Genomic DNA, 27985 nt, shown 5'->3' with positions numbered 1-27985 from the left:
CTTTACCGACTAAGCCACCAGGAAAGCCTGATTGGGATATACCTGGCAACTATTCAGGCAACAGTAACTACCCAATCTAAATATTCTACAATATGAAAAATACGTGTTTAGCTTAAGACTTTAAAAATTCAGTTTACAAACATGAGAGAGGACCTATAAGTGGTTCTTGACATATAATGAGACCTGAATTCTGTGACTCACAGGTTAAAGTTTGCCTTTTGTGGTACCACTTCATCACAGAATTTTAAAAAAGCACATGTGTATGTGTATATTTATAAATGTAACCATTAATAAAATATTTTAAAATGCCATTTATACATTTTTTTCTGTTATACCTAAAGCTTAACCTGTTAGTTTTCCTTAAAGTTTAAACAACCCATGGATTAAGATGAAATATAACTATTGGGCTAGTTGTTAATATTTTCATAATGAGAAAAAAAGCAGGTTTAGTATCACTCCAGTACTCTTGCCTAGAAAATCCCATGGATAGAGGAGCCTGGTAGGCTGCAGTCCATGGGGTCGCTACCAGTCGGAGGCGACTGAGCGACTTCACTTTCACTTTTCACTTTCACACAATGGAGAAGGCAATGGCAACCCACCCCAGTGTTCTTGCCTGGAGAATCCCAGGGACGGCAGAGCCTGGTGGGCTGCCTCTATGGGGTCGCACAGAGTCGGACACGACTGAAGCGACTTAGCAGCAGCAGTAGCAGCAGTATCATTCAAAGATCATCCTCGGAGAAGGCACTGACGACCCACTCCAGGACTTTTGCCTAGAAAATCCCATGGACAGAGGAGCCTGGTAGGCTGCAGTCCATGGGATCGCTAGAGTCGGACACGACTGAGCGACTTCACTTTCACTTTTCACTTTCATGCATTGGAGAAGGAAATGGCAACCCACTCCGGTGTTCTTGCCTGGAGAATCCCCAGGACGGGGAAGCCTGGTGGGCTGCCATCTATGGGGTAGCAAAGAGTCGGACATGACTGAAGCGACTTAGCAAAGATCATCCTAAACGAGATCAGTCCTGGGTGTTCACTGGAAGGACTGATGTTGAAGCTGAAACTCCAATAGTTTGGCCACCTGATGCAAAGAACTGACTCATTGGAAAAGACCCTGATGCTGGGAAAGATTGAAGGCGGGAAGAGAAGGGGTCAACAGAGGATGAGATGGTTAGATGGCATCACCAACTCAATGGACATGAGTTTGGGTGAACTCCAGGAGTTGGTGATGGACAGGGAGGCCTGGCGTGCTGCAGTTCATGGGGTTGCAAAGAGTTGGACACGACTGGGGGACTGAACTGACTGAACTAAAAGATTAGAACAGACCAGAAATAATTACAAATCAAATCAAAACCACTTTTATGAGATATCCAGTCCTGTGCCTAGCTCATAACATAGAAAGTTCTCAATAAATGTGTTATATTTGCTCAGTTGCATCCGACACTTTTGTGACCCCATGGGCTATACACTCCATGGAATTCTCCAGGCCAGAATACTGAAGTGGACAGCCTTTCCCTCCTCCAGGATATTTTCCCAACCCAGGGATCAAATCCAGGTCTCCCACATTGCAGGCGGATTCTTCATCAGCTGAGCCACCAGGGAAGCCCATTATACAAATTAATTAAAATATATATTAAAAAAAAAAACTTAATTCCAGGATAAAAGTTAAAACATATCCAATTTAAATCTATGATACCTTTCCTGTCTCTTAACCACCCCATCAAAGTACAGTATCCTCTAATGTATACAGAAATAATCAAATGTTGTAAATTTCTTAAAAATAGGCAAAATCTTTTATACTGAAAAATGCAGACTGCTATTGCTAATAAAAGTTTAGGTATATAAACAATTTAAACTCTTCAAGGAAACTGATAATTCTGCTAAATGTTTTATCTGTCCTGGGTTGCATCTAGCTTATTTAAAAGGAGTATTCTGATGGAATTTCCTGAGAGTTTAGTAGTCAGGACTCTTCCCTTCCCTTGTAGGAGGTATGGTTCGATCCCTGGTCAGGGAACAAAGTTCTTGCATGCCAGGTGGCATGGCCAAAAAAAAAAAAAAAAAAAAAAAAAAAAAGACATATTCTGAGAAGTGTAGAATATATATGATAAGATACAACATTAAGAACTGCTTAAAAATCTGTCACAGATACCAAAGCTTTTTGTAATTACTTTAATTTCAAGATTGTACTCAATATTAGAGATTTTAATTTTATTTTAAATTAAACAAAAAAATCTAAGCTACTTAATATGGCCATATAAAGTACCTCACAATAACCCTTCACTTATAGGTACTAATATTTGATGGGGTACTGTCTTCCCAAATTTAAGTGACTTGTTCAAGGTCAAGCTAAATAGAGATCAGAGTCAAATTTAAGTCTGTTTGGATCCAGAACCTGTGCTTCAGTATACTGTATTTTTGGCCTCACACAATGGCCTTTCTCAGTAATTATCTAAGTGTCAGTTTCAAAAACTGATTAAAAATAGGATCTATACCTATATATTTCCATATACTAAGAATTTTCTAAAAACTTGAAAGTGGAACTCCTTCTAATATTATAAAGTATTATAATATTATAAACTCCTTCTAAAAAATTATATATTACTATAAATTTATCATGGCAAAAATACACTTTAATTTCTGCAAGAACGATTTTCTTTGAACAATATAAAATGACTTCTGTCAGGAAAAATGAAAATGAATGCTCATGTTACAAGCTCCCTGAGAAATGCATTTTATATATATTATCTATGTTGGGACCAAAAACTAAAATACAATGTAGTGCTGAAAAAAAATGCGATAATGGTACTTCAAGCTTATTTTCCTTATAGCAAGAGAGAAAAGTCATACGGAAAATAAATTTAGACTGCAAAATTCAAAACAGGCATATGTTAACTTTAAGCCTACTTTTCCATTTCTTTCTTATGAATACCAACAAAAACTATTCTCAAAAGCATAAACTCATAAACTAACAGCATCTTTCCAACTGCAACTAGCAACACAACCACATTCACTAGGCTTGAAATAAAGAGGCATTTCCTGAAAGATGTTGAACAGTATGTTGATCATATTCCATGGCTTTTCTGAAGACACAACAGAAAATAAAAATTTTCAAAACTACCCTGCCCAAGTTTTGATTTCATCATAAAAGCAATTAAACCTAGTTAAAAGGCTTTCTACAAAAAGGAGTAAAATTGCATCTGATAGATTTTTCCCAAAGTTTCGCCAATATATCAATTCTGCTGGAGCCAGAACCATCCAACAACCCATGCTTTACAGTTAAAAATAATGAGTTTCCCCTCTTCTAATATAAATAGATATAATAAGTCAAAGAAAATGTTTCCTATGCAAAGATCTCTCTTGGGACTACATGAAAAAAAATGTAACATAATAAAGTTGCACTTTAGATAGTTTTAGTAATTCACCATGACTTTTGGACAAAGCAATGCAGTAACTTTCTGTTTTCAAATATAAGATGCCATGTAGAATTTTGTAGATCAATAAACTGACAACACAAGGAGAGTTATTAAAGTGACATGAATTATTCTGCCTGGTTAAGACAACTTTAAAATCCATGGTGACCAAAGCAAATGGACTCTAAATCCTAAAATGTTTCCCTAACAACCCAGTTTTAAGATCATCTTTGCAACAGATTTTGTCTCCCCTCTTTCATTTTGTTTTCTTTTTCTTTTTTGGCCTACTTCTTGGTTCTTAGCTAACACAGATGGGGGCGTTAACTGAGCTGAATATAAGAGAATACTAGAATCTATAGCACACAATTCTCATTTACTTCCTGTAAGGACAGAAAATCTAGGCACCCCTCCAAAAACGTGCTATATTCAAATATAATTATTGGCAGGTGCCCCAATACATTATTTGGTTTGGACATCAGGATTACACGATGTGTTCAGCAGGACAGGTAGGATTCTTTTCCTCTTGAAATAAGGGTCAAATCATGCCTTTACTCACAAGATATGGACCTTGTGTCTTCATTTTGAAATTAAGACAATAAAACTAAACCTCATAGGGTTGAAAAATCCTATATAGGAAGTGAGATAACAAATGTGAAAGCACCTAGCTCAGTGTCTGATATCTAGCATGTACTAAAAACAAACAAACAAAAAAACCACTGATTTGATGACTATTCTCTAAGTTTAATATTTTGAAGTTGACAAATATATTCTACTACTTTCCACTTTCAAAACTTTATAATTAGCTTTTGATCATCAGATATCAATTATTCACTGTAAAAATTTTCTTCTTACCTACATGCTCCTGGCAGGCATTTCTTACCCCTATCCCCCAACTCCTCATCTGCATCATGTCTATGTGAAAAGATACTGTAGTATAATGGTTAAAAGCCTAATCTCATGTGTGAATAGTAATAACAACAATAATATTTACTTCATAGGATTATTGAGTGAAATGAATTAATACATGTAAAAACAGATTATCATAAGCATGCAATTATTAAATATACATTAGTTATCTGAAAACTGGATTTGAGGCATGTTATCTGAATTCACGTAATGAGAACTTTAAGTCGCTTCGGCAGCACATATGCTAATACGAAGAAAATGCTAAGATATAATGCCTGTCATATCACTTATTTAGAAGATAATTCAATATTTTCAATCTTTGCTCCTGGTTTCATAAACATGGATAAAAGAGAAGATTAAGACTGGCCCCCAAAAAATTAATTTAAAATGTCATAATGAATTTTAATTCACTGTATGTGCCCAAACCTGTATTAAACAAATGTAAAAACCATTCTGATTCATTTCAAACTAAAATAAACATTGCCCAGTATTAGTTACATTTCAGGTAAATTATTTCCTTTTAATATAATAATTCCATGCTAGACTTTGAATACCAATATTATAATATAACCATGTAAATTCTATCCCGTAATTTCTGCGGTAAATTTTAAGATCTCTCTATAATAAATAAAGAATTCTTTTCAATAGCGACTGAAATTGAATTACTAATGTCTAAAACATCTTTCCTAAAATTAATAGTTTAAGTTAATAAAGTTAAATAAGATAGCAGTGTTTAGAAAAAAGTATGGACTGTGAGTGCAGCAGTTTAAATTTCACAGTAGCTTGCTTTAGGATGATAAGGAACTTAGAAATCACCTAGGTCACCCCCCACTCCAATTTTATGAAGAAATTGAGGCCCCCAGATGCTATGACTTTGATAGGGCAAAGACCGCAAACTAGGCGTCTGAGCTCCCAGTCAAATAAACATTCCTTCAAATGTTTTCATATCAAATTTAACCAAGTAATCGTATCAACTCAAAATGGCATTTTTTTTGGCCAAAAATTTTTTCTAAAGAATAATTCTTTAAACACACACACATACACACCTCTGCATTCATTTAAGTAAGCACCAAGGTACTCAGTTTACTAATTTCTTATATTTTCAAAACTCAATTAGGAATTTTTTTCATAAAGAATTTTTTCATATCACTTATATTTATTGTGACTTTCAAATCACCATTCTCTCAGCTCCCCACCTTCCAACCTCTCTCTCTCCTCTTCTCTCACACACACAAATACACACATTCTCCTAAAAATGGTGGGGGTGGTAAACAGAAATCTACAACTTAGTTTCTAATCCTACCATATTTGAACCAGGTATATTGACTCTTCCTTTTTTCCACCCTCAGCATAACAGACAACAATTCTAAGGGAAGAGCTGGTTTCTAACAATATCTTTTAGTAGCAATCTTAGTCTACTACATTATTATTTCATACATCAGCTTAATCTCTTAAGAAATCATCTGACTGAAAAAATTTCACGTTAAACACATCGCATCAGCCCCATAAAAATATTAATAATGTGCATATACGTATAATTTAGTCACTTTGAAATTAATTTCCCAAAGCAAATCTTTATCAAAAGTCAGTAAACTGAGAATGGAAAACAAACTATGCAGTCACATAAATCCATTCTGTCACTTGATTAGTAGCAAAATAAAAAAGAAAAGTATTTGCAATTGTGAGCTAATCTTAACCCAGTTAAAATGTCGAGAATGCCATCTTAGATTTTTTTTAATTTGGAATATATGAATAATTTGCAAAAGTTACCTTTGCATTAAACTTCCCTTAAATTTATGTTCAAAAGACTATCAAAACCAACTTTTTAAAAACAGACTTCATGGAATTGCCAATGTATTAAACAGCCTTTTACCTGATCACTAAAGCATGAAAATTGCTCTCTTCATTTTGAGTAAAAACCCTTTCTAAAAACAAAAGCCAACATCTTTTTCCAACCTGGGCAAAAAAAATATTAAAAAAAAATTCAAAACCAGGTTTCACCAAATATTTTGATACATCCTAACTATTATACCTGAATCCTTAGAGAATGGATATTTAATTCCTGGAAATGACACAGGGTTCTCTTAGCAAATTTCCCTCCCTCTGAGCAAATTATGAATTAAAACAGATAATCCCACTTGTGCTGACATCACGTCTGGATACAGTATCACTATTTTGAAATCTGTTTTAGCCTTTGCAGAAAGAGCTCTAAAATAACTTTTTAGATATAGCACAGTATGTTTTAATCTTTGCTTTTTAGCCTAGAGTTTGTACATCAGCTGTATGCTCTTGGGCAAGTTATTATATCTTGCTGATGCTCGATTTTCTCATCTCTAAAATGGGGGTAATAATAGAACTTACCTTGTGGGGTTCACTGTGAGGACTGATTCAATGTTAGCTTATAACCCATATAAATTTCCTAAATACTTATAAATGATCATACCCTCAAAGAAAACAAATTTAGTAGGGCATCTGATGCTCAATTAACTCTGAAATTCCCTTTATATCTATCAACTAGACTGGCTGCTCATTAATTCAAAAACATCAAACAATGTGACTGTTGGAGAATAAGAATACACTGGTGGCAAAAAAGACAAGTAATCTTTGTCTGGACCTATTTTTAGGAATGGTTTAATTATCTACACCCCTAGTGTTAACACTGGGAAATAAACAAATGGGTGAAAAGGCATCATAAGAGTCACTCAGAGACCAACAGTTTCATAGTATTCAAAAATAATTGGGGATCGAGAAAATATTTACATCATTTCTCTAGCAGTCCTTACTGACACAAGGCAAGCCAGAATTTGCAAAAAGGTTTAACAGGAATTTCCAAATTGATAATTGCAAACTGTTCAGACTGCATGGTTCAGAGAGGTTTCAAGTTTAAAATATGACCAGAGAGAAAACTATATTTCAGTAGTTGGTTTTCAGCGAATCACTATCTTAAACAGTAGTGAAAAACAAATTTGGGAGGGTATATAGTTATGCATATGGGCAGAAAATGCTAATCAGTTTCCATAATGAAATATATTATATCTATATTATTTATTCTCACTTAAATAAGTAGGGAAAAACCTAGCACGATTTTCTTGTCAGGCTAGAAAGGTACTGCAGTTAATAATCATGACATCACTAGCTACCTGGTATTCACAATTATGCTAATTTATATGGTTATCTATGGAAAGATAACAATTAGAAAATTACAAAAAATGAACAGCTGAATATTTTGTTCCAAATTACACTGCTCTCCTGCCAAAATAATGTCTTGACAATGAACTCTTTTTCTAAGAGCTCTGATATGAATACAGACAATTCAAACTCTCTTAGTTACATAGATACTACACCATGCTGTTTCCTTATTTCACCTTAATCTATTAATGGAACATAATCTTACCGGAAAAGGAAAAATGTTGTCAGCCCTGTTCAAGCTATCTTCCATCCAGGATTTAGGAGCAAAGGCAGAGCTGGGGCGAGCATACTTCTGGAGCTGAATATGATTGCTTGCAAAATTTTTCTTCAAAGGCGAGATGGAGTTCAGGGGCGTTATGCCTCCATTCAGCCCCCTACGGTGATCTCGGCCTTGGGAACCTCCCCAGCCACCATATCCTCCACCTCCTGGGCTCCAGGAAGAAGACGGTGTAGGAGAGGGACTCTGGTAGTTGCTCCACGGAGAAGGGGGCTTGTTAAGATTATTCGCCAAATGAGGCAGCTGGTTAAAAGCAGCATTTCTATGTGTGAAAGGTGGGGGATGGGGACTGGCAGGAGACCTCCTCTGCTGCTGATGCTGGCTGTGATGATGTTGGAAATGAGGGTGATGAGGGTGGTGCTGTGAGAGAGGCCCAATCTGAGGAGAGAAGCTGCCTCCGAAGCCAGGGCTGACATGATGGGGGAAATTTTGAAACAACAGAGCACCGTTATTAGCCGAAGCCGCCGGGACCCCTCCCTGGTGAAAGAAACTTGCATCTTCATTGATGATTGTAGAGGAGGAAGGCGCTATCGCTGCTGACCAGTTACTGAAACCAGTGAGAGACGATGCGCTTGATGTCAAGGGTTGGGTCGAAGTACCTAGCCCCGTGGCTTCTTGATAATCAAACCCTGTCAACACTGGTGATTCGATTCTTATTTTCTCCTTCCCGTTGCCATTTTCTGAAGAATTGTCCCCTTGATTTTCTTCAGATTTAGCCTTCTCAGTTTCAGGCAGTATTCCAGCTTCCTGACCTGGACTGGGGGAGAGCTGCTGCTTTTCCAAAGGGTCTTGCGGTTCCTGTTGCTGACTTTTTGCTTTTTCTGATCCCAAGATCTCATCCTGAATGTTATGGGTAGCCGGAGCAGGAAAGAGCCAAGCTGACCCGGCACTGCTGCCATTGGCAGCTGTGTTATTATTTATAAAAGCAGCAGGGCTGGGGGTGGCATTTTGGTGATGGTGTGGAGGCTGCAGATGTGGATGGAATCTGACTGGAAAAGCAGATTTATTCCCAGTATTGCTTTGCACTAGCACTCCAAACCCGTAATCCCCCATTTATTATTTTTAGGCTCAGAATCTTAAGATAAAAAACAACAACCTAGTATCTCAAGCCTTTGTATCCTCTACTCCAAATGTAAGTTGCTTGTTTGAAACGTCTTATTTTTAGCTAGCTCAAAGATCCAGCTTATCACCCTAAATAGTTCAGATTTGGAATTCTGGTCTCTGAAAGAAAAAAAAAAAAAAAACTAAAAAAAAAAATCTTAAAACACTGACATGAATCCAACTAGGCTTATTTCTAGAAGGGAATAAAAACGAAGAGGGTAAAAATCAAGTCTTTGGTTAGTAAAATAGGCGCTTTCTTTTTCCAAAGGAAAACGTACATGAATGACAAAAACAGAGCTTCTCAAGCATCTATGGATGTAGAAGAATAAGCATTGCAAGGAGTAAAAATATATATATAATTTAACAATCACATATGGTCTTCTTCAGCAGTTTAGATTCACTCACATAAAAATTAGAATAGGGTATGAGGAGAATAGGTTCTTTTCTTGGCAGCTTGGTTAAAAAAAATCAGGAATAATTTAAGAACATTATATATTATATATTTATATATATAGATTATATTAGGTTATCTGGGGTGGGGGGCAAATTCCTGGTTGCGGGAGAGGAAATCAGCATTGACTAATGGAAAGATGATTGCAGGGAGGTTTCTGCTCTTCCTGATCCTGTTTCTGCTCTTTCACGGGGTGCAGTTTTGGCCTCTGGGGCTGTTCCTGAAGCTCTGGGTGCAGATCTTGCTGCGGTCGCTGTTCCTGGGCTCCCCCTGGCCTCCTCTCCCCCATGAAATGGTTTGGAAACACACCCGTTTCTCCCTCGTGGGGGTGTCGCGATCAGGATGGATTAGGGAGACTCGACGAGGACGAGCTGGCGGCCCGGGGGTGCGGGGACCAAGGGGGCGACCTGGAAGGTCCTGCGGTTTCGGCCTCTTCCCCTCTCTGCGGCTCCGGGGTTTTTTTCCCTCATGGGACCCAGGGGCGGTTTGTTCAGTTCTCTCAGTTCGATTCTCCGTGGGGGGGTGGGGGTGGGGGGTGCGGGGGGGGTGGGGAGGGAGAGGGGAAAAAAGAAAACCCCACTAACTTAGTTGTTCTAAAGGAGAAGGGCCTCCCCACTTTGCTCTCTCTCTTTTTGCCCCCAGAATTTTTTTTAAACTATAATTTAGAAGGCTTTTGTTTCTCCTCACGGTTGCTGGGCCGTCGTCGTCGCCGCCGCTTTACCCCGCTCCCGCAGTCCCCGCTGTAGTAGCTGCGAACTCCGCCTGGCTCTTCTTCTTCTCTCCTTCTTCCTCCTCTTCCTCTTCTGCTGTCGCCGCCGCCGCCGCTGCTGCTGCTGCTGCTGCTGCTGCTGCCGCCGCCGCCTCCCGGTGCCCGGGTCCAGCAGCCGCGGCTGAGTCCTTCTCCTCAGGACCTAGCCGAGTGAAATGACAACCAGCTGGAAAGACCGAGAGACACTTCCGGTTCGAAAAGGGAGGGGTGGGTTAGGGCAGACACCCCGCCCACCTGCCTAAAGGCCAATAAGCTGCTAGAATTCAGATAAGGCCACGCCCACAACCCAGGTCCCCTCCCAGGAAGGTCGAAAAGTTACGTCGAGAGACACCCCTTCCGTCTGCGCCTCGCCCAGTGAGGCCTGGAGCCTGGAACTCCCTCTACTACCCAGAGGGAGCCCAGCGAGTCGCCATCTTTAGTGTGGGCAAAGGACTACTGCGCTGTTTATTTCGCTTAACCACGCTCTGCAGGAGGAGCGTACAGGGACGCGCGCAAGAGAACGGATTTTCCTAGCACTGTGAAAAAGAGTCCAGGAGTAGGAGATCGGAGTGGCTTCCCATGAAACCGCGGATGAACAGGAGGACTGCCCGGAGTAAACGTGGTTCCCCAGGCATCTCGTGCTTTGGCTCGAGCTCCGCCCCAGAGGGATCTGGAAGAGGAGGCGGGTTTTACCAGCTGGTGTAAGGTGTCTAGAATTGCGTATGTGCTTGTCCTGAAAGTGGATCTTAAACGGGACTCTCCCTTCACCTTCCATCTCCCCACCCCCACTCCTCCTGTTTGGTTTAGGCTCCCGTCCGGTGCAGTGTTTCAGGCAGAAAAATACAGCTCCTGTCGGCGTCCGTGGCCGAGCCCTCCTTGTCCCCATCCGCTCTAATGTACCCTACCCGCTTTTTAGGGGGACATTTCCGAAACGAAGAATCTTAACCAGGGTCCTCACCTGTTCTGCTCTCTCTACGACTGCCCACTACCTCCTTGAAAAAGACCAAACTTTTTATCCTGATATGGGTTTTGCACTCTGGGGGCAGTATATCTTAACATCTCATCTCCTCCAAATGCCCCACACCAAGCTCCTCCAAATATAATCTCAGTTCCTGTTTACCTTCCGTTTCCTCTCTCCTCCACCAGGTAAACTCTTATTTAGTTTTAGGAATCGGTTCAAAAGCTACCAACTCTGTCTTCTGAAATTCCTCTTGAATGAATATCCATGGCCCAGTATATTTCTCATGCTTGTCACCCTCTTTGTAATGGTTACTTATGTCTCCTGGACCTGTGGTCACCTGTGGGCTCTTTGAGGAGAGGACCTTGTATTGATAGATAGGAATCATTAGCGAATGGATGCTGAAAAAAAGAGTGAACAAACCAACCAGAATGATATCCTTCCTGAATCCTCTTTTCAGGTCTGCCATTTGGTTTGGGGCTAATGTCTCTCAAACTTTCATTTAGGTTATTCCTTTGCTACTCAAGGGCTCCTTGTCTTGTTCATATTTGTACATGACCACCATCGGGACCTAGATTAACGCCTTGCTCTCAGCAAAGGTTCTAAATATGTTGAATAGTGAGTGTTTTCCTTTAGTAGAAAATGAAAAATGAAGAAATCAGAGTAGATCCACAAGTGACTATGGCAAAAGTAGTGAGTAAAAAGGAGAGATCACAGACTTTTAAGAAAAATCTCATGAAAGGAAATGACTTCCACTTCCTTTCCCTAGCCTTTCCTCAATGGCCCCAACTTCTGCTGCCTCAGTTTATCAATCCCCCATACTTCCATGTAGAACACCCGTTTGGGATCTTAGTCAGTGATTTTATTTATTTATTTATTTATTGTCTTATGTCCTGAACATGAGTCTTTGTAACTCTTCTTTGAGTTCCTTGAGTGTTAGGGATTGGGTCTTATTCTGTTGTTTATTCCCCATAACTGGTCATACCTTGAGACTGAGCTGGTTTAATTAGGTGTCCTTTCCTCCAGAATGGTTTCCCTGACTCTCCTTTTTGTAGCATCTTGTAGATTCTTCTCATTTGGTTACTGCTGGTTGTCAGTTAGTTTTTTTTCACAGGCAGAGATTTTGTCTGGTTTATCTGTGTGTCGCTAGTGGCCATCAGAGGATTTGGCACAGAGTGGACACAGAATACGTTTATTGAATGAATGAATGAATGTTCAATGTTCAGTAGATGGTTGAGAATCTTTTGGGGCTGCCAATTCTTAGTGGCTGAAATGGCTGCCATGCTTGAAGGAAAGAGGGTTATCTTTAGAACCAAACTGGTTATTTGAATCCCAGATCTTCTACTGCCTAATTGTAGAGCTCTGGGCAGGAATCACCTCTACAATCCCCTGGTTCCTTATCAATAAAATATGAATGATAGTTCCTCCCTGGCTAGAAGGTAGTAAATTACAGTGAAGTGCTGGGCTCATAGGAGGTTTTCAAAAATGTCAGTTCCTTATTGACATGTTAAGCATAGAGAACTACTTCACTAGTGTCTTTTTCCCAGAAGCTGCATGCATGAGTGAACTACAAAGTGATCTAGGAACTGAGGTCACTTTGTAGAGGGAGGAGGCACACCAGCACCATGGTCAGGATGCTGGTTGGTCAGCCTGATCTTTTAAAGCTAAATCAGGGTTTGGGCTGGGCTGAAGCTAAGATGATCTCTGGAGACATCAGACTTCTGGGTAGCAATTAAGAGCATGGGAGAAGGAAGAGGGAAACAATTCTCTTGAGTCAGTTGACTACTCAGAAACCCAGGATACCAAGCTCAGGGCTGCCTTCCTTGAGAACATTCTGGCTCAGAAACTGCCCCAGGTAACCATGACAACAATTCAGCAGCTCTATTTAGGATTTCCAAAGAGATCAACAGTTGCAGATGAGTGCTGGCTTGAAAACTCTGTTAGCAGAAGAGAGCCCCTCCCATGAAACATGCTCACTGGGAAGCTTTCAGGTTGCAGAGAAAGGGAGCTATCCCTGAACATTAAGGAGCTACCAGATTATTTTTTATTAAAACTTTAAAAAAAACAAACTCTCCCTTCCTGTCCACTGAGAGCCAACACACTTTCCAAGAAGTTGTAGGCTAGTGAATGGACTCTGCTGACCCAGCCCCCTTTGGGGTTTGAGGTCAACCTGACCCAAACTCAGAGCCCCCTAATATTTCCTTCACCAGCCTCTTTTAAACTTGACAAGTGGTATAAACCTCACCCCATAATCACACAGCGTGAACTCTGCCCCATGCTAGCTAATGTCTTCCACCACTGCCCTTGAAGCAGACATGGTCTTCTCCCAACAGCACACACCCAAGCTCCTCAGGGGCCTGTCTGATGACTAGCAATCAGAGCCACCACCCAAGGTTGCCTAGGTTGTGCACTGTGCAACTCCATAAAGCACCACAGATTATGATGTGAATGCCACTCCCCTGGAGTTGCACAATGCGGTCTGCTTTGGTTCATTTCCATGAGACACCAAGGCACATTATGGAAATATGACACATACACAAGGCCAACAGATACTACCATATATTACATGAACACGTGCTCATCACATGCAGAAATATGTAAAGCAGTTGATCCTTTTAGATTTGGTGGCCCAGTTCTGTAATGGAACTGAAGGACACAGTGTCCTTGGTGTCGTCCTTGGTGGGGAGCTGTAATGAGAAGACAAGTCCGGGCAAGTATATGGTCCAGTCCCCTAAGAGATTAATACCTAGCAGTTATTTTGCCTAGCAGCATTAATAAGCATTCTAATGTAGTAGAGGAATATATATGTTGCTGAAACAAAAATATATATAATAATTACATTCTAAAGCAGGTCCTGTGAAGTTAGGGGAAGAGAAAAAGATGAAATTACTTGTGGAATATCCTCTTTTCCAAGAGTAGAAGCTCACTACCAGAAGGCAACCTAGACAGAAATAGAACCAGGTCCTGAAAGCAGATTTTATTAAACTCACCTCTGATCTTCACCTTGTTTCAGTATTGGAAAGTGGGTATATTTACTTGGAAAGCACCATTTTTTTTTTTTTTTTTTGCAGTTAATTGCTAGGTTACATTTTCTCCTTTTGTTTATTGTTTTATAACCCTGCACAAGCCCTCTGCATTTTAAATACTATTTTCTTCCTACTTTCCCATTTCTGATATTATCATTAATATGAAGTCCATAGTTAACAACCCATTGTGGTGGTGACTGATGAAGCCAGTTCTTCAGTGCACTGTTACTGAACGAAAGATTTGGAAAGGTCTAGGACAGAGACATGCTTCACTTGAAATCACCAAATCCTGGCAGAGATTTAGAGGTTGACCTTCCAAACTGTGACTTGTATCACATGGAATGACTTGGATTCTTTTGTGGCTCCAGTCACCTATGTGGATGGGCAGTTGACCTAGATTACCCCTGGCTGTTTTGATTGGACACACTTCACTTCCCTGTATTAAAACCACAGCCAGGCAGCCGACCTGCTGCCATCTCACACACTGTGGCTAGACGAGGGGATTTTCACCTGCAATGCTGGAAAAAGAAGAGCTTTTTGGAGCTTGCAGAGAATCTGCAGAGTCCAGAGGTCAGAGATCTAGGAGTCAGAGACCAAAATTCTAGTCCCAGTATAGCCTTGAACCCACAGGCACTGGTCCAGTTTGATGATTTCTTTTCAGCCAGAATATTTACTACCAAAGGAATTTCATATTGGAACTGGTAAGCAATAAAGTTTCAAAGAAAGTCATCTATTAATATATATTTTTTAAAAACACTAAAGATGGCCCTTTTCTTTTATGTCCAAATTTCTTGATTCTCTATTCTTGGAGTGTATATATATGTATGTATATTTATATATTCTGTCTGCTTAGTCATGTCCAACTCTTTGCGACTCTATGGACTGCAGCCCGCCAGGCTCCTCTGTCCATGGAATTTTCCAGGCAAGAATACTGGAGCAGGTTGCCATTTCCTCTCCAGGGGATCTTCCTGAATCAGGGATTGAACCCTCATCTCTTGTGTCTCCTGCATTGGCAAGTGGATTTTTTACCACTCCACCACCTGGGAAGGGAAGCCAGATTCGTAATCATCCAACCTTCAAGTATAATCAGTCCCCATACTGCTGCTACTGCTGCTAAGTCGCTTCAGTCATGTCCGACTCTGTGCAACCCCATAGACGGCAGCCCACTAGGCTCCCCCGTCCCTGGGATTCTCCAGGCAAGAACACTGGAGTGGGTTGCCATTTCCTTCTCCAATGCATGAAAGTGAAAAGTGAAAGTGAAGTCGCTCAGTCGTGTCCGACTCTTAGCAACCCCATGGACTGCAGCCCACCAGGCTCCTCCATCCATGGGATTTTCCAGGCAAGAGTACTGGAGTGGGGTGCCATTGCCTTCTCCAATCAGTCCCCATAAGAGCCCATCAAATGCAAATTCTCAGGTCCTGCCCCCACAATGTTCTGATTAAGTTTTTTCATAGTATTTTCTCATAAAGTTATGAAGTACAAAAGATTTTCTCATAATCATGTAAGAGCACAGAAAATCTAAATGAAGAATAATTAACACAAAAAGTGCCTTTCTCACATAAAAAAAAGTTTGCAAGAGTCAATTATAGGGCTGGTGAAGTAGTTTTAAGAAATCATCAGAACCAGCGTTCCTTTTATTTCATTGCTCTTCCCTCCTTGGAATTTAACTTCTGCCTGGGATGTAAGATAGTTGATCAAGCTTCCGCCATCACATCTGTTCAGTTCAGTTCAGTTCAGTCGCTCAGTCGTGTCCGACTCTTTGCGACCCCATGAATCGCAGCACGCCAGGCCTCCCTGTCCATCACCAACTCCTGGAGTTCACTCAGACTCACGTCCATCGAGTCGGTGATGCCATCCAGCCATCTCATCCTCTGTCGTCCCCTTCTCCTGCCCCCAATCATATCTGTATTCCAGACCAAAGGAAAAAAGAAGAATGACACAATGCTTCTCTTTGAGGAAACTTTTCAAAAGACATACACATCACTTTCATTCTCTTCTCACTGGGCAGAATTTGGCATATGGCTACAGCTAATGGCAAAAGAGGTTGGGAAATATAGTCTTTTATTTCATGCTGTATGCATTATGTTAAAAAGTGATATTTTATTACCAAAGAAGCAAAGGGAGGCAGATATCAGGGGTTGGGTATGTAGGCCCAGAGAGCTTTCATGACTTGCTTTTGTTCTTAGAGCCAAGTCAATGACCTCATTCTGCAGTTGAGGAAACAGGTCCAGGGGAGGGCCTTGTCTAAAATAACTAGGTTATTTTGCCCAGGTATCTTGACTCAAAACTCTGCCCTCTATTCAGTGGTCCTCAGATTTTAATAAGCATCAGAATCACTTGGAAAATAAGTTAAATCAGAATTTCTGATTGAATAGATATGGGATAAAACCTATTCCTTTTGGGGTAAAGCCACAAATCTACCTTTCTAACAACTTTTCAGGTGATGCTGATGCTGTTGGTGTCTTGAAATCACTTTGAGAGCCACTGGTCCACAGGCCATCTCCATTTGAATTTAACAAGCTCCTTCCATTGAATGTGACCAACCGAACCCTTCACTTCACTCCCCCACCCCGCCCCACGCCCCAGCCCTGGTGCTCTTTCCATTTTCTCTAGCTCACTCAATGATGCCATGATTCATTCTCTGGGTTGCCTCAGCCAGACTTAGGAGTCATTCTAAGCTCTTCCTTCTACTTCTCCATCAGCTAATAATTGGTCCCATGTTTTCTTCATTTTGCTACATCAGCATCTCCCTTTTCTCCCCACCTTCTGCTTTGGTTCAAACCTGATTTTTTCTCACTAGGATTTTTCTTTTTTCTTTTTGCAGAAGCCAGGTTTAATACCTGGCCTTGCTCACTGGATTTTTCTAAATAGTCTACTGACCTTACTCTATTGCTTAAATACTTTCAGTAGCTTCCTGATGTATTCAATTCTGTTCTTCAAACTTCAATGTTTTTCATCCCAGCCTTCCAGTTCTTGCCATATGGATGTAGTTCCTACATTGTCATTCCTTTAACATGTTTATAAACTGACTTTAAAAAGCAAAGAAATATACAGTCTAGGCAACTTGATTTGCCACCCAAAATGCTATAATCAAAAGGTAATTATCACATTTAAAACAATGAAAACAAAATGATGGTATTGAATTGCTCCTAGATCCTGTATATATATCAAAGGCCATAAGTCTGAGACTTTCTTTCTCTTTGTTAAAAGGGAAGATTAATAAGGTTAGAGAGAGGTGCTAAAGACTCGCCAGCCCAATCTGGAAAGGTCTTTACTTGTGAAGGACTGAAAAAGAATGGAAAAGGAACTAAATTTCTCATTGTGTGATTCAAGATTATATACTGTCTTGTCTGTGTACCATTTACGACCGTCTCATGTGCGCCAGTGGGAAGGGAGCCATTGTCTGAAAAGCACTGCCAGGTCCCTGAAGGTGGTGCCCCATGCACCTGGTGAGCTAGTACCTGCATGACATTTCAGCAGCATCACCTGCAACTCTCTGAGACCACTGTTCCAGCCATTCTGAAAAATCTGAGGTTCCGTGAACTTATAATGTCAGGAATACTATTTGCTGAAAGTAACAGAATGTATGAGTAAGACGGACAATAAGAGGTGATTTTCCTTGCACATGAAGAAGTCTAGAGGTGAGCAGTTGCTGATGCTGGCTGGTCAAGTGTGACAAGGCTGTAGGCTGGAATCTCTGGGTGTTATTACCCTTTAGGGCAAGACCCTTGCCTTCAGGGTCTTAAGATGTCTTCCACAGCCCCAGTCATCACACCATGGCATTCAGAAGCAAGACACAGGGCTTTGAAGAGCTGAGCATTTCTGGTCAAGAGCTGTCCTCTGATCAGGGAGGAAAGGTCTTTCTCAAGGACCCTCCAAGCACACTTCCTGTTACATCTTTATGCTCAAGATGGAGTCACATGCTTTGATCTAGACCAGACCTGGGCCCACCTTCCCTGAGACCCAAGGACCCCAATGTGAAATAAACAAATCAGAATTCTAGCAAAGGAGTAGGAAAGTTTCTGGAGGAATCAACAAATGTATCCTATGCTCACCACACAACTTCCTTAGGCAGACACCTACCAGGGAAGCTTGGACTCAAGCAGCCCCACTTCCTTCCCTGAGCCCGCCTCCCCGCCCCAGCAGAGGTGGGTATCTTCTCCTAGGTTGGCACAGACACTTGGTCACATAACTGAATATTATGTAATTGACTAGATCACACCCACTGGAGTTGCTCTTCCAAGTCAGGAACTTCTCTCTTTTGTATCCCCTGAGCCTGGCATTATGCCCAGCACACAGTAGGCCTTTAATGAGTGCTTGTTGAATTAAGGTTTAATTAATCGATTTTCTTTCTTCTTCATATATGAGTCATAACAAAGTTCAATATAATGAACGTTAGGTCGACTTTTAACAACAAGCCTTGGAAAATTTGGGAAATTTCCTAATAATGTACATCAAGTTTCTACTGACATAAAACTTCTAAAATGCTGCTCATGTTACAGCAAATCCATCACTGTAAATCCTGGTGGGTGATTTTCATAAACTTAGTAAACCATTTCAGTCTCGTGTAAAGCACATTATACAGGGTAATAGCTTCATTTGGCCGAGTCATCATAGGTCCAGTTCCATGATTGCATTAAGCTAGTCTTTATTGATATACCTTGGTGTTAAACCACCTCTTAATGAAGCAAATTGCCTAGAAGCCATTGAATAGTGCACATACACACATGTACACATATACAAAGTTATCACCTGAGAACAACAGCAGAGGTGGTAATTATGTAATATTAACGAGCAATATCTCATACAATTGAATGTGCCAGTTTATAATGTAGCTGAGTTGATTCTCAGTAATGGGTTTCTTGAAATGACCTGGCCCCCGCAGAAGTACCTTCAGGTTCAACAGCCCATGTGAAATATAATAAATGCATAAATAATTTAGCAAGGGAAATAGGTAGCATTATGGCTGCACTTCTGTGCTGCTGTTATTTAAAAGCCTGGCAGCTTGGTAGTTAGAAACCACTATGTCCAGGGGTGTTGTAATTCACCATTTGCTCAGAGTTGAAATGAGGCAGAGGAGAGCTCCAGGCCCCTAGCTCATTTTTTATTTAGAGGCAGTTTTTTTTCATCCATTTGGCTATTTAAGTTCCAAAAATAGAAAGAGGAAAAAGAAATAAACACGCTTCAAATTTAGAACTTTAAAGGCTAGTTGGAGTCCTCTTAGGTAGGCACTGGGATATGTTTTTTAAGCAACATTCTACAAACTTGAAAGTGCGTGGTGTGAGTTTAAAAGTTAGTTTCATTGTGTGTGTGTTTCATCCATTTGTGCCAGTTTATGAGGCGTGTTTTTCAAATTTTAGTCTTTATATAAACTCAAGACATATAATTTCTGCTTTATTGTTATATGATCCATCTTACTTATTATTCACCCAACATCATTTGTAAATGGACTCAATTTTTTTAGAACTTAATAAATTTAAAAGGAAAATCCTGTATCACTAACGTAAACAGAAAAATCAATACACCATGCCATAAACAGATGCTGTCATTTATTTTTTTTTTCCTAACACACACTAAATACATATTTGAGTCCAAAAATGCCTAGTAATTGAAATAAGAGTTCCTCTGTGCTGTCTAAAAACATCTTGAGAACGGTCAGTGGCACTTTTAAGGAAGCCTGGCTTACTGGTTGAGTAATAGTACTGCTAAGGAGGATACCCTGTGCCCAAGGGGTGGCCAAGACAAAGCTGGGAGAAGGGTAGGGGCTAAAGCTTGAATGCACAGGTCCCGGGGTCCATCCACCCGCACAAAGTTCGTTTCAAATCAGGCAAGATTGGTTCAAGTCGACTTCTGACGTTTGTCAGCTGAATGTCCATCTTATTTGTTATTCACCCAACATCATTTGTAAATGGACTCAATTTTTTTTATCTGTTTGTTTTTTCATCTCTCTGAGCCACAATCTCTGTATCTGGAAAATGGAGACGAAAAATTAGTTGAGAGGATTATATGAGGTAATACGTGTAAAGCTCTTAGCATGGTGCCTACCTATAGCAAGGAACCAAGAAATGTCACCTATGATGATTATTCATTTGTGATTGGGGAGATGTGGGTCATCACAAAGAACCAACCACCAATGAATTCAGTCCAGAACCAACAAATGTGCTAGGTATATACCATATGACGGGCTCTGTGGTAGGCCCTAGGGACATGGAGGTAACTCTGGAAGTGACAGATGTGTATAGAGCTAATGACAATGAGAGGTATATGCCCAGGTTGTTATGGCATGCCAGAGGATAACGTGATGAAAGTCAGTGTCAGGAAAAAAAAAAAAAGGAAAGATCCAAAAATCAGGCCTTTCCTGATAGCTTAAGGGGACATACATTCATCAGTTCTAGGAGGTACCAAGTAAATTAGATTTCTGCTGGGGAACAGAAAGTGCATGAAATTCAAACATATATATGGTGATGGAGGCATATCATTTACTTATGGGCTAAAGTGACATTAATGAATTGGTGTGTATCATTTTCAAAACCAAATGGTGGTCAAACAACTTGTGAATGGAATTTTAATTTTCTTTCCTTTCATAGAGGTCACAGTGGCTCACAGATATTTTTAATTTGACCGGCAGAATGATTTTTGTGTGTTTTTTTTAATTATTATCATTACTTGGTAATGTAAAAATTAGGCAGTTTCATAAGAAAACCCAGATTGGTGTTCTGTCTTTTAAAAAAGTGGAAGAGGCAGCCATCTGAATCCACCCACATATGGCAGTTTAGGGCTGGTATTGAACAGCTGCTGCTGTTGGGACTTTTGCTCTATAGCACAACACAGTCCCAACGTTCCCAAGGCAGAGGTGCTGCCCTAAGGCTCGGGCACGCGGGGCCCCTGCCCTTGGCCCCATGTAGCCAAGGGATCCCTGCACTACCCCTTCTGGACCTGGGATTCCCTGCCCACATGACCCAAGCCCGCTTCCAGAGCCTGCAGAGATCTCTTCCTCAGTTATTTCTCCCAAGGGGTGACCAAGACTAAGTTGGGTGGAGGCAAGGGACCGAAGCTTGAATGCACAGGTCCCAGGGTCCATCCACCTGTACACAGTTCCTAGCTGCGGCGGATGAAGTCAGGCCTGAGACGAGAAGAAGAGCAGACACACTGTGTTGAGCGGGCTTGGGGAGGCCTTTGGCATGGGTACCAGTGTTCGCCATCATCTTCAGGTAAGGAACTCTGAGGAGTCTGAGAATTGTACATTTGAACTTGGCCTTCCAGGTCATTATAAAGGTACATTTGTCAAGGGAGGAGGCTAGAAGTTATTTAAATTTGTTAACTTAATTTCTAACTTAAGTATTGAGTTATCTGGTAAATGGACTTCCATTTAAACTTTTTCCCAGGGCCTGTAAATGTTAGCAAATATTAGAAGTGGGTCTGCTGGTGGACTTCACTTTGTTCTCCTTGCTGCCTGGCCCCCATCCCTGCCTGAGTTTGCAGTTCCCACTAGAACTGTGAGCTTTGTGAGGGTGGGGAGTGTACCTGATGTTGCACCTTATCCCCTCATCCCTAGCATGGTGCTCAGCTGTGGTACCCGATTCATACTGAATGAGTGACTATCTAACCTGAGAGGTTAGTTCGGGTGAGCCCTCTTGGAATTATCTTCTTCTGTCATAGATGTCCACACATCACAAATTATTTCAAATCGTCTCCTTACAAACTTCATTAATTGCTGGGAGTGGTTTTGGTTTTTTCTGTATTTCTGACATAAAATGTACGTACGTGATAACATAATCTGGAAGGATTTTAAAAAAGAGTAAAAAGATGAAGAAAATAACATCACACATCATCACCCTAACTTCAGTGGTGCAGCCATTATTAACATGTTGACATATTTATTTCAGTCTTCTTTCATATGTTTCTTTTCAATGTAGAGATCTTACCCAGAGATATATGACAATAAGCTGCCATACTCCAACTATTTGAACAGCTTTCTGGCTGCTGTTTGTCACTCCCTGTGATGCACTTTAAAAGATAAATTGCATAAGAAAACTTCTAGATTTCATGGAGATATACTGATGTGAGGAGACTTAAAAACGTTTTCCCAAGAGGTGAATGACCTGGTTCTACATTTGTGTGTGTGTAAGAGTTTGTGATTTACCCTACTTACCCACCATTCATCATTTTTATCAACATATTCACTGGTAAGGGTCAATTTCACCATCTAATTTTTTACAACCTTTTGCTGTTAAGCTTGATATGAAAAATGCTGCATACACTTGGCCCCCTCTCTTTCAAAGCCAACAGACTACCATGCATACAGGCTTTTTCTGTCAACAGTCCACAAACACTGATCAGGTGATGCCTGAATGTCATGCACCACTGAAATCCTGAGACTACCTAATGTAACAGGGATGAGGTGACTAAATTCCATATTGCAATAAGCATGACAGGTCAATAAATAAGGGTGCCATGGGGACATGAGAGAGAAGCTGCCATATTCAGTCAGCTCCAGGGAGGGTTTCCAAGAAGAGGGGATATTTGAGCGCTGTCTGGAAAGATGAGCCGGGGATTGGCAGCTGCGGAAAGGAATCGGGTGTTGGGTTGAGGCCCCTTGAGGGTGTGGTGGTGCAGAGGAGAGGACCTAACTGGTACTTATGGACTCTGCACTTACGGACTCTTCAGGGGCCATGCTGGATCCTCAGAAGACAGAGGTGGGTAGGCTAGTGAATGAATACATGAGCAGACCTTTCACTGACATCCTACCTGATGTGACACTTCAGAACTACATCCTGATAATAAAGCCCCAATCCAAGGCATTCTGGAAGATCCTTAATAAAAATAATTTAAAATGTCCTCTACAATTTAGGAATATCTATTAAAAAGTGTGCACATGACCCAGAAATTCTCTTCCTTCATTTCTACTATAGAGGAAAATCCTATTCAAATCACTTCTTGTATAAAAAAGGTGTACATTGCAGTAATTTGTGTCAAAATGAAAAACTATTGGATAAACCCAAATATTTATGCATAGGTGAATGACTGTCAAAATGAGGCTGAATCTATCCCACAGAAATGTATGGAAAGTTAGAAAGAATAAGGTTGATTTATATAACATAGATACAGCAAAGGCTATGGAGAAAGCTGAGGAAAAGGAGTCACATAGTATACATACAGTATCATTCATATAAAAAAAATCCACACACAAAACCACCATGTTTTGCATAGTTACAGAGAGATGCAAATTTGTATTAGTTTGTAGACACACATTTTATATAAGCACATGCATTATAAATGCATATATAAATGCATTGATTGAGGGCTTTTTAACTGAAAACCATGGCTGCCTCTGAGGAGTTCAGGGACTAGAGGAAGTGGTGATAAGAGATCTAGGACTTACCTTTTAAAACCTTTTACAAGGAGCTTGTATTCTGTGAATGACTTCTGCAATTAAAGGTTAATTGAAATGATGAAAATGTTCTTTCAGAGTAAATCAGTACCACTTATTTACAATCAAATTGGGCAACATGAAACAAGACACTAAAATGTTCCTACCCTATGACCCAGTAATTTTCGTTTCAGGAGTCCATCCAAAGGAAATAATCCCAGAGAGTTGCAAAGATTTTGATAGAGAGATGTTCAATGCAGTATTATTTACATAGTAAAAAAAAAATTATCTGAAATGTGAAATAATGGGTAAAAGCTTAAATGGTAAGTTTACATAATGGAATACTGAGTAGCCATCAAAACTTACTGAAGAGGAATTTTATTGATTTATAAAAATGTGACCAAAGTAATATCAATATAAAAAGCGAAGGTAGAATGATCTCAAATACGATATAAGCACAAATACACACAGGTAAGACCCATGGGGGTGGGGTAAAGGGACCCAGGAGAGCGATTTGACTTGGCCTCACATTCACTGAAGGTCTCAAATTTAGATTTTTGACAGGATCTCTAAATACAGTTCTATAAATAAACACAGGGATACTCTCATAGTCACACAGTCACAGATATACTCTTGCTAATATCATGTGACTCTGATTGTTGCATATAAATATTTAAAATACAGCAATGTGTTTTTCCATCCTGCCTGAGCATTTGCTTCACAAATAGAGGAAGCCCAGACTATTCTCACTGGCTGAAGGGACCTGTTCTGCCACAGGCACAAAAGATCAGAAGGAAATACCCACAAATGGGAGTGCAGAAGCTCTTGGCAGTGTGATTTAGATTATTTTTTAATGGAGCATTTTCTGTTTTTCCTAAATTTTCTACAATAAGCATGGTAAATTAGGAGTTTGGGATTAACATATACATGTTAATATGTATATGTTGTATATACCATGTATAAAATGGGCAAACAACGACCCACTATACAGCCCAGGGAACTATACTCAACATCTTGTCATAACCTATAATGAAAAACATATATATGTATAACTGAACCATCTTGCTGTACATTTTGAAACTAACACAGCATTGTAAATTAACTAACTTCAATAATAATAATAATAATAAAAAGATAGCTCCTAGAGTTAAAATTTTAAACACGAACAGGAGAAAAAACAAAAACACGAAAAAACAGAAGAGGAAGTGTCCTCCTTTAAAACACAAAAGCAGTGCCTGGCTCGAGAATGGGCCACTTCAGGATGTCCCGGGGCGGAGTCCTCCGGCAGGCTGGCACCAGGGCTGGACAGAAAGAATGCGGCTGGACCCTGCTCCAGGGTGTCACGGGAAGGCCAGCGCGACGCGGGCCCGCCCCGCCCTCCCCACCTCTTCTGGGTGAGGCCAGAGAAGTTCCGCAGGCCAGAGGGGCAAGAAGATTCGGGTTCAAATCCAGATCCGGAGGAGGTGGGGCGATTATCCCGATAACACGGGGGAACCTGCATCTCGGGTTCTAAATCAGAGTGCGCAAGAGCAGGAGGAGCAAATTTGCAGGAACAAATGTGACACTCGGGTCGGGCTGATAAATAAATCCCTTTCTCAGGGGACTTCAGAACGGAGGATTTATTTGCGTGGCAGACAAGCTGCACACGAGGACAAGAATTACTAGATCACAATGGAATCTCTTATTAATAGATTTGGAACCTAACTCTTGACAGGTTACGGTTCAGGGGCGGGGTGTGTGTGTGTGTGTGTGTACACTGCTTCCCACTGTGTGTATGTGTGTGAACAGGGCGGTGTGTGTGTGTGTACAGTGCTTCCCACTGTGCGTGTGTCTGTGTGTGTGAACACTCCTTCCCACCACCCTCCACCCCCATGCCCTAGGCCTTTTCCCCCCACTAACAAAGCAGGTATAACTGGTTCCATCAGCAGAGCAAACACAGGCATCCAGTCCTTCCCCTGCGGCGGAAATGGCTCCCGCATCCTCATCAGAGGAACACGTGCATGCATAGGTCAGGGAGCACGTGGAGCGTCTGGTGATGAACAGCTGGGACCTGGAGCCAGCACCCTCATTAGAGGAAGCTGCTACTATTTCCAGCCTGCCTCTATTCAGTGAAAGCAGGTCATTACAAACACAGGGTGTTTTTTGCATATTAACCAAATTAAAAGAATAATATGTTCTCTGCTTTCATGTGGTATACTGATAAATCCCAATTTATGAATGAAACATGCTGATTAGTTAGTTAAAAAATAATTAGTCCCAGAATGTGTTTCAGAGTAGGGGACTTAATGAATGCACACAAATACGGCTTCCTGGGTCCTCCGCACATTAGTCTTTTAAAGAAAAATATAAGATACATTCATGAGAGACTAATGTTGAAGTAGCCTAATTTTATTTTTATTTCTTTCTCACCATGTAGGGTAAAATTTGGATGTTATTTGGTGCCTCTCTGAGTCACTTTGGAAATATGAGTCCAGGTGATGGCTATTAATCCTGGATTGAATTTTGATGTTCAGATTGTCAAGAGAAAGAGTGTCAGCCCAGAAGTACCTTCTTGTCCTGGAGAGAATCTTCCAATTCTATTAAGGAGACTTCATTTCTGAGGTCCGAAGGTTAATAACAAAAAGACTGGCAGTGGAGAACCAGGGGTAGCATCCAGGTGGGATTCATTAGGTTTTCATTGTATTCCCAAGCTGGGAAAACCAATACTGGGTTTCAGACAAAATCTAAGTGTTTTGGCCACTTGGAATCAGAAGATTCCAGATACTCCAAGACAGGTAAGGATGATCATCAAGCCAAGGACCTTTAACCCAGTACCAGCTGACCATTCCTAACCCAGGAGGCTGTACACAGCACAACTGCCCCTTAACAATACATGACAGTCTATACTGCAATGTGTATTGTAAAAAGCACTCTAGCAAACACCTTTACTTGTGCGTAGTATGGTAAGATGGCTTAGCTTCCATTTGGGGGCCAAACCATGGTTTCTTTGATTGAGCCCCAAATGGAGTATAGGAGCTTTCATTTAGGAGCTTGTGTGGAAATCACACTGAACTGCTTTGGCCATGAGAGGCCTGTAGGAACAGAGATGAGTCAGGCTTCTACCCCATAGATACTCCAAGGAGCAGGCCATGGAAAATCAAAGTGTTGCTGTTGTTTTAATTTGTATAGTACAATTCACATAAGTGAAACAGTCCTACTGCAGGGTATGGGCTAAGAGAATGGGATTTGATGTCAGACAGGCCCAGCTGTCCAGACTGTCATCATATTTCTCTGTTTCCACATGTGTATTTGTAACTTTGGAATGACAATAACTAACACCGATATAACACTTACTATGTGCCAGGAACTGTTTTAGGTGTTTCATATGTATCTTCGCTCCTCTAATCTTGGCAATTCATTGCCCTCTGACAGGCAAGACAGAACACAGTAGACGACAATAAACAGCAGTTCCATTATTGTCTTGGGCTTCCCTGGTGGCTCAGACGGTAGAGAATCTGCCTGCAATGCAGGAGACCTGGGTTCAATCCCTGGGTTGGGAAGATCCCCTGGAGAAGGGAATGGCTACCTACTCCAGGATTCTTATTGTCTTATTGATGCTCTTCAGTATCATCCTCTATGACTCCCCATCCCACTGCCTCCACTTCATTCATTCAACAAATGTCTCCTGACCACTCTGGGCCTCTAAGGAACCAGAGATAAAGAGATCTCAATAGTTCTCCTCAATCTCTTGCTATCCCTACTCTTGAAGTATGTTTGTCTAATGACCAAGCCCTCATAATACCATGAAAATCCTCCCCCCACCCTGCCCCACCCAATCCCTCCTTCCCTTACCCTACTCTGAGCTCCCACAGAACTCTGCATGCATCTCCATCTTTACTTCATCATCCTGCATTTTCATCTTCAGTTTTTCCTCTCCTATCTCCCCTACATAACTGTGAGCCCCTGCAGGGCAAATTTGAAAGTCATGCATCTCTAAAGCTAGCCCAGGGCTGGCCACTAGAAAGTACCAGTAATGGAGAGAGAGGGAGAAGAGAGAGGGAGATGGGTAGAAGATCAGAAACCTGGGGAGAAAGGGAGCTGCTGTGGTGTGTATTTTTGGTCCATGAGCTGATCACTATGAGGAAGTGGCCACAGGCTATAAAGCTGTCTTTATAGACACCTCCCCCAGCCATCTGCCCCAAAACTCTGGCACAAGAAATCTCTGCCTTTCCTATAAAAATGTCAGCTCACATGCAAATTGTATATGTGTTTTGTATTCTCTGAGTTTTGCCTTTGGAAGGGAGAAAAAAAGCCTCTTGCTCTTGCCTGTGTCTGTTTCATTGTCCGGCCCTTTGAGGCGCTGGTCCGTGAGTATCTGTGCCAGTGTGTGTGGCTGAGAATGGACGCTTTATGTGTAAAGGAAGCAAGGCTTTTCTTTGGCTGCTTCTCTGAACCCAGCTGCCAGTCACAGAGCTGGCTGCCTCGAGCCGCTTCAAGGAAGTCTCCCGTCTGTGCTTTAGCTCTGTATCGAGGAGCCTGCTGCCTCTCCAGGCAGGCCTTTAGGACATCCCTT

The 27985-nt window shown here is 41.0% G+C and overlaps 1 protein-coding gene across 3 annotated transcripts in view; it reads right to left on the bottom strand.

Annotated features, from left to right (window-relative positions):
* Positions 1-10283, bottom strand: part of CPEB4 (cytoplasmic polyadenylation element binding protein 4) — a 73088-nt gene extending 62805 nt beyond the window's left edge. For 2 of the 3 annotated variants that reach the window (XM_006055388.4, XM_006055390.4), the window contains exon 1: positions 7708-10283. In XM_006055388.4, coding sequence (XP_006055450.1) covers positions 7708-8832 — 1125 coding nt within the window. In that variant the 5' untranslated portion in view covers positions 8833-10283. The remainder of the gene's footprint in view (positions 1-7707) is intronic. The other variant, XM_006055389.4, reaches the window with a different exon arrangement.
* Between the last annotated feature and the right edge of the window lie 17702 nt (positions 10284-27985).

The sequence above is a fragment of the Bubalus bubalis genome, chromosome 19 (genome assembly GCF_019923935.1).
Source record: "Bubalus bubalis isolate 160015118507 breed Murrah chromosome 19, NDDB_SH_1, whole genome shotgun sequence".
In the NCBI taxonomy this organism is placed as follows: domain Eukaryota; kingdom Metazoa; phylum Chordata; class Mammalia; order Artiodactyla; family Bovidae; genus Bubalus; species Bubalus bubalis.
The sequence above is the reverse complement of the archived record's forward strand: the minus strand, read 5'-3'. Positions and strand labels throughout refer to the sequence as shown.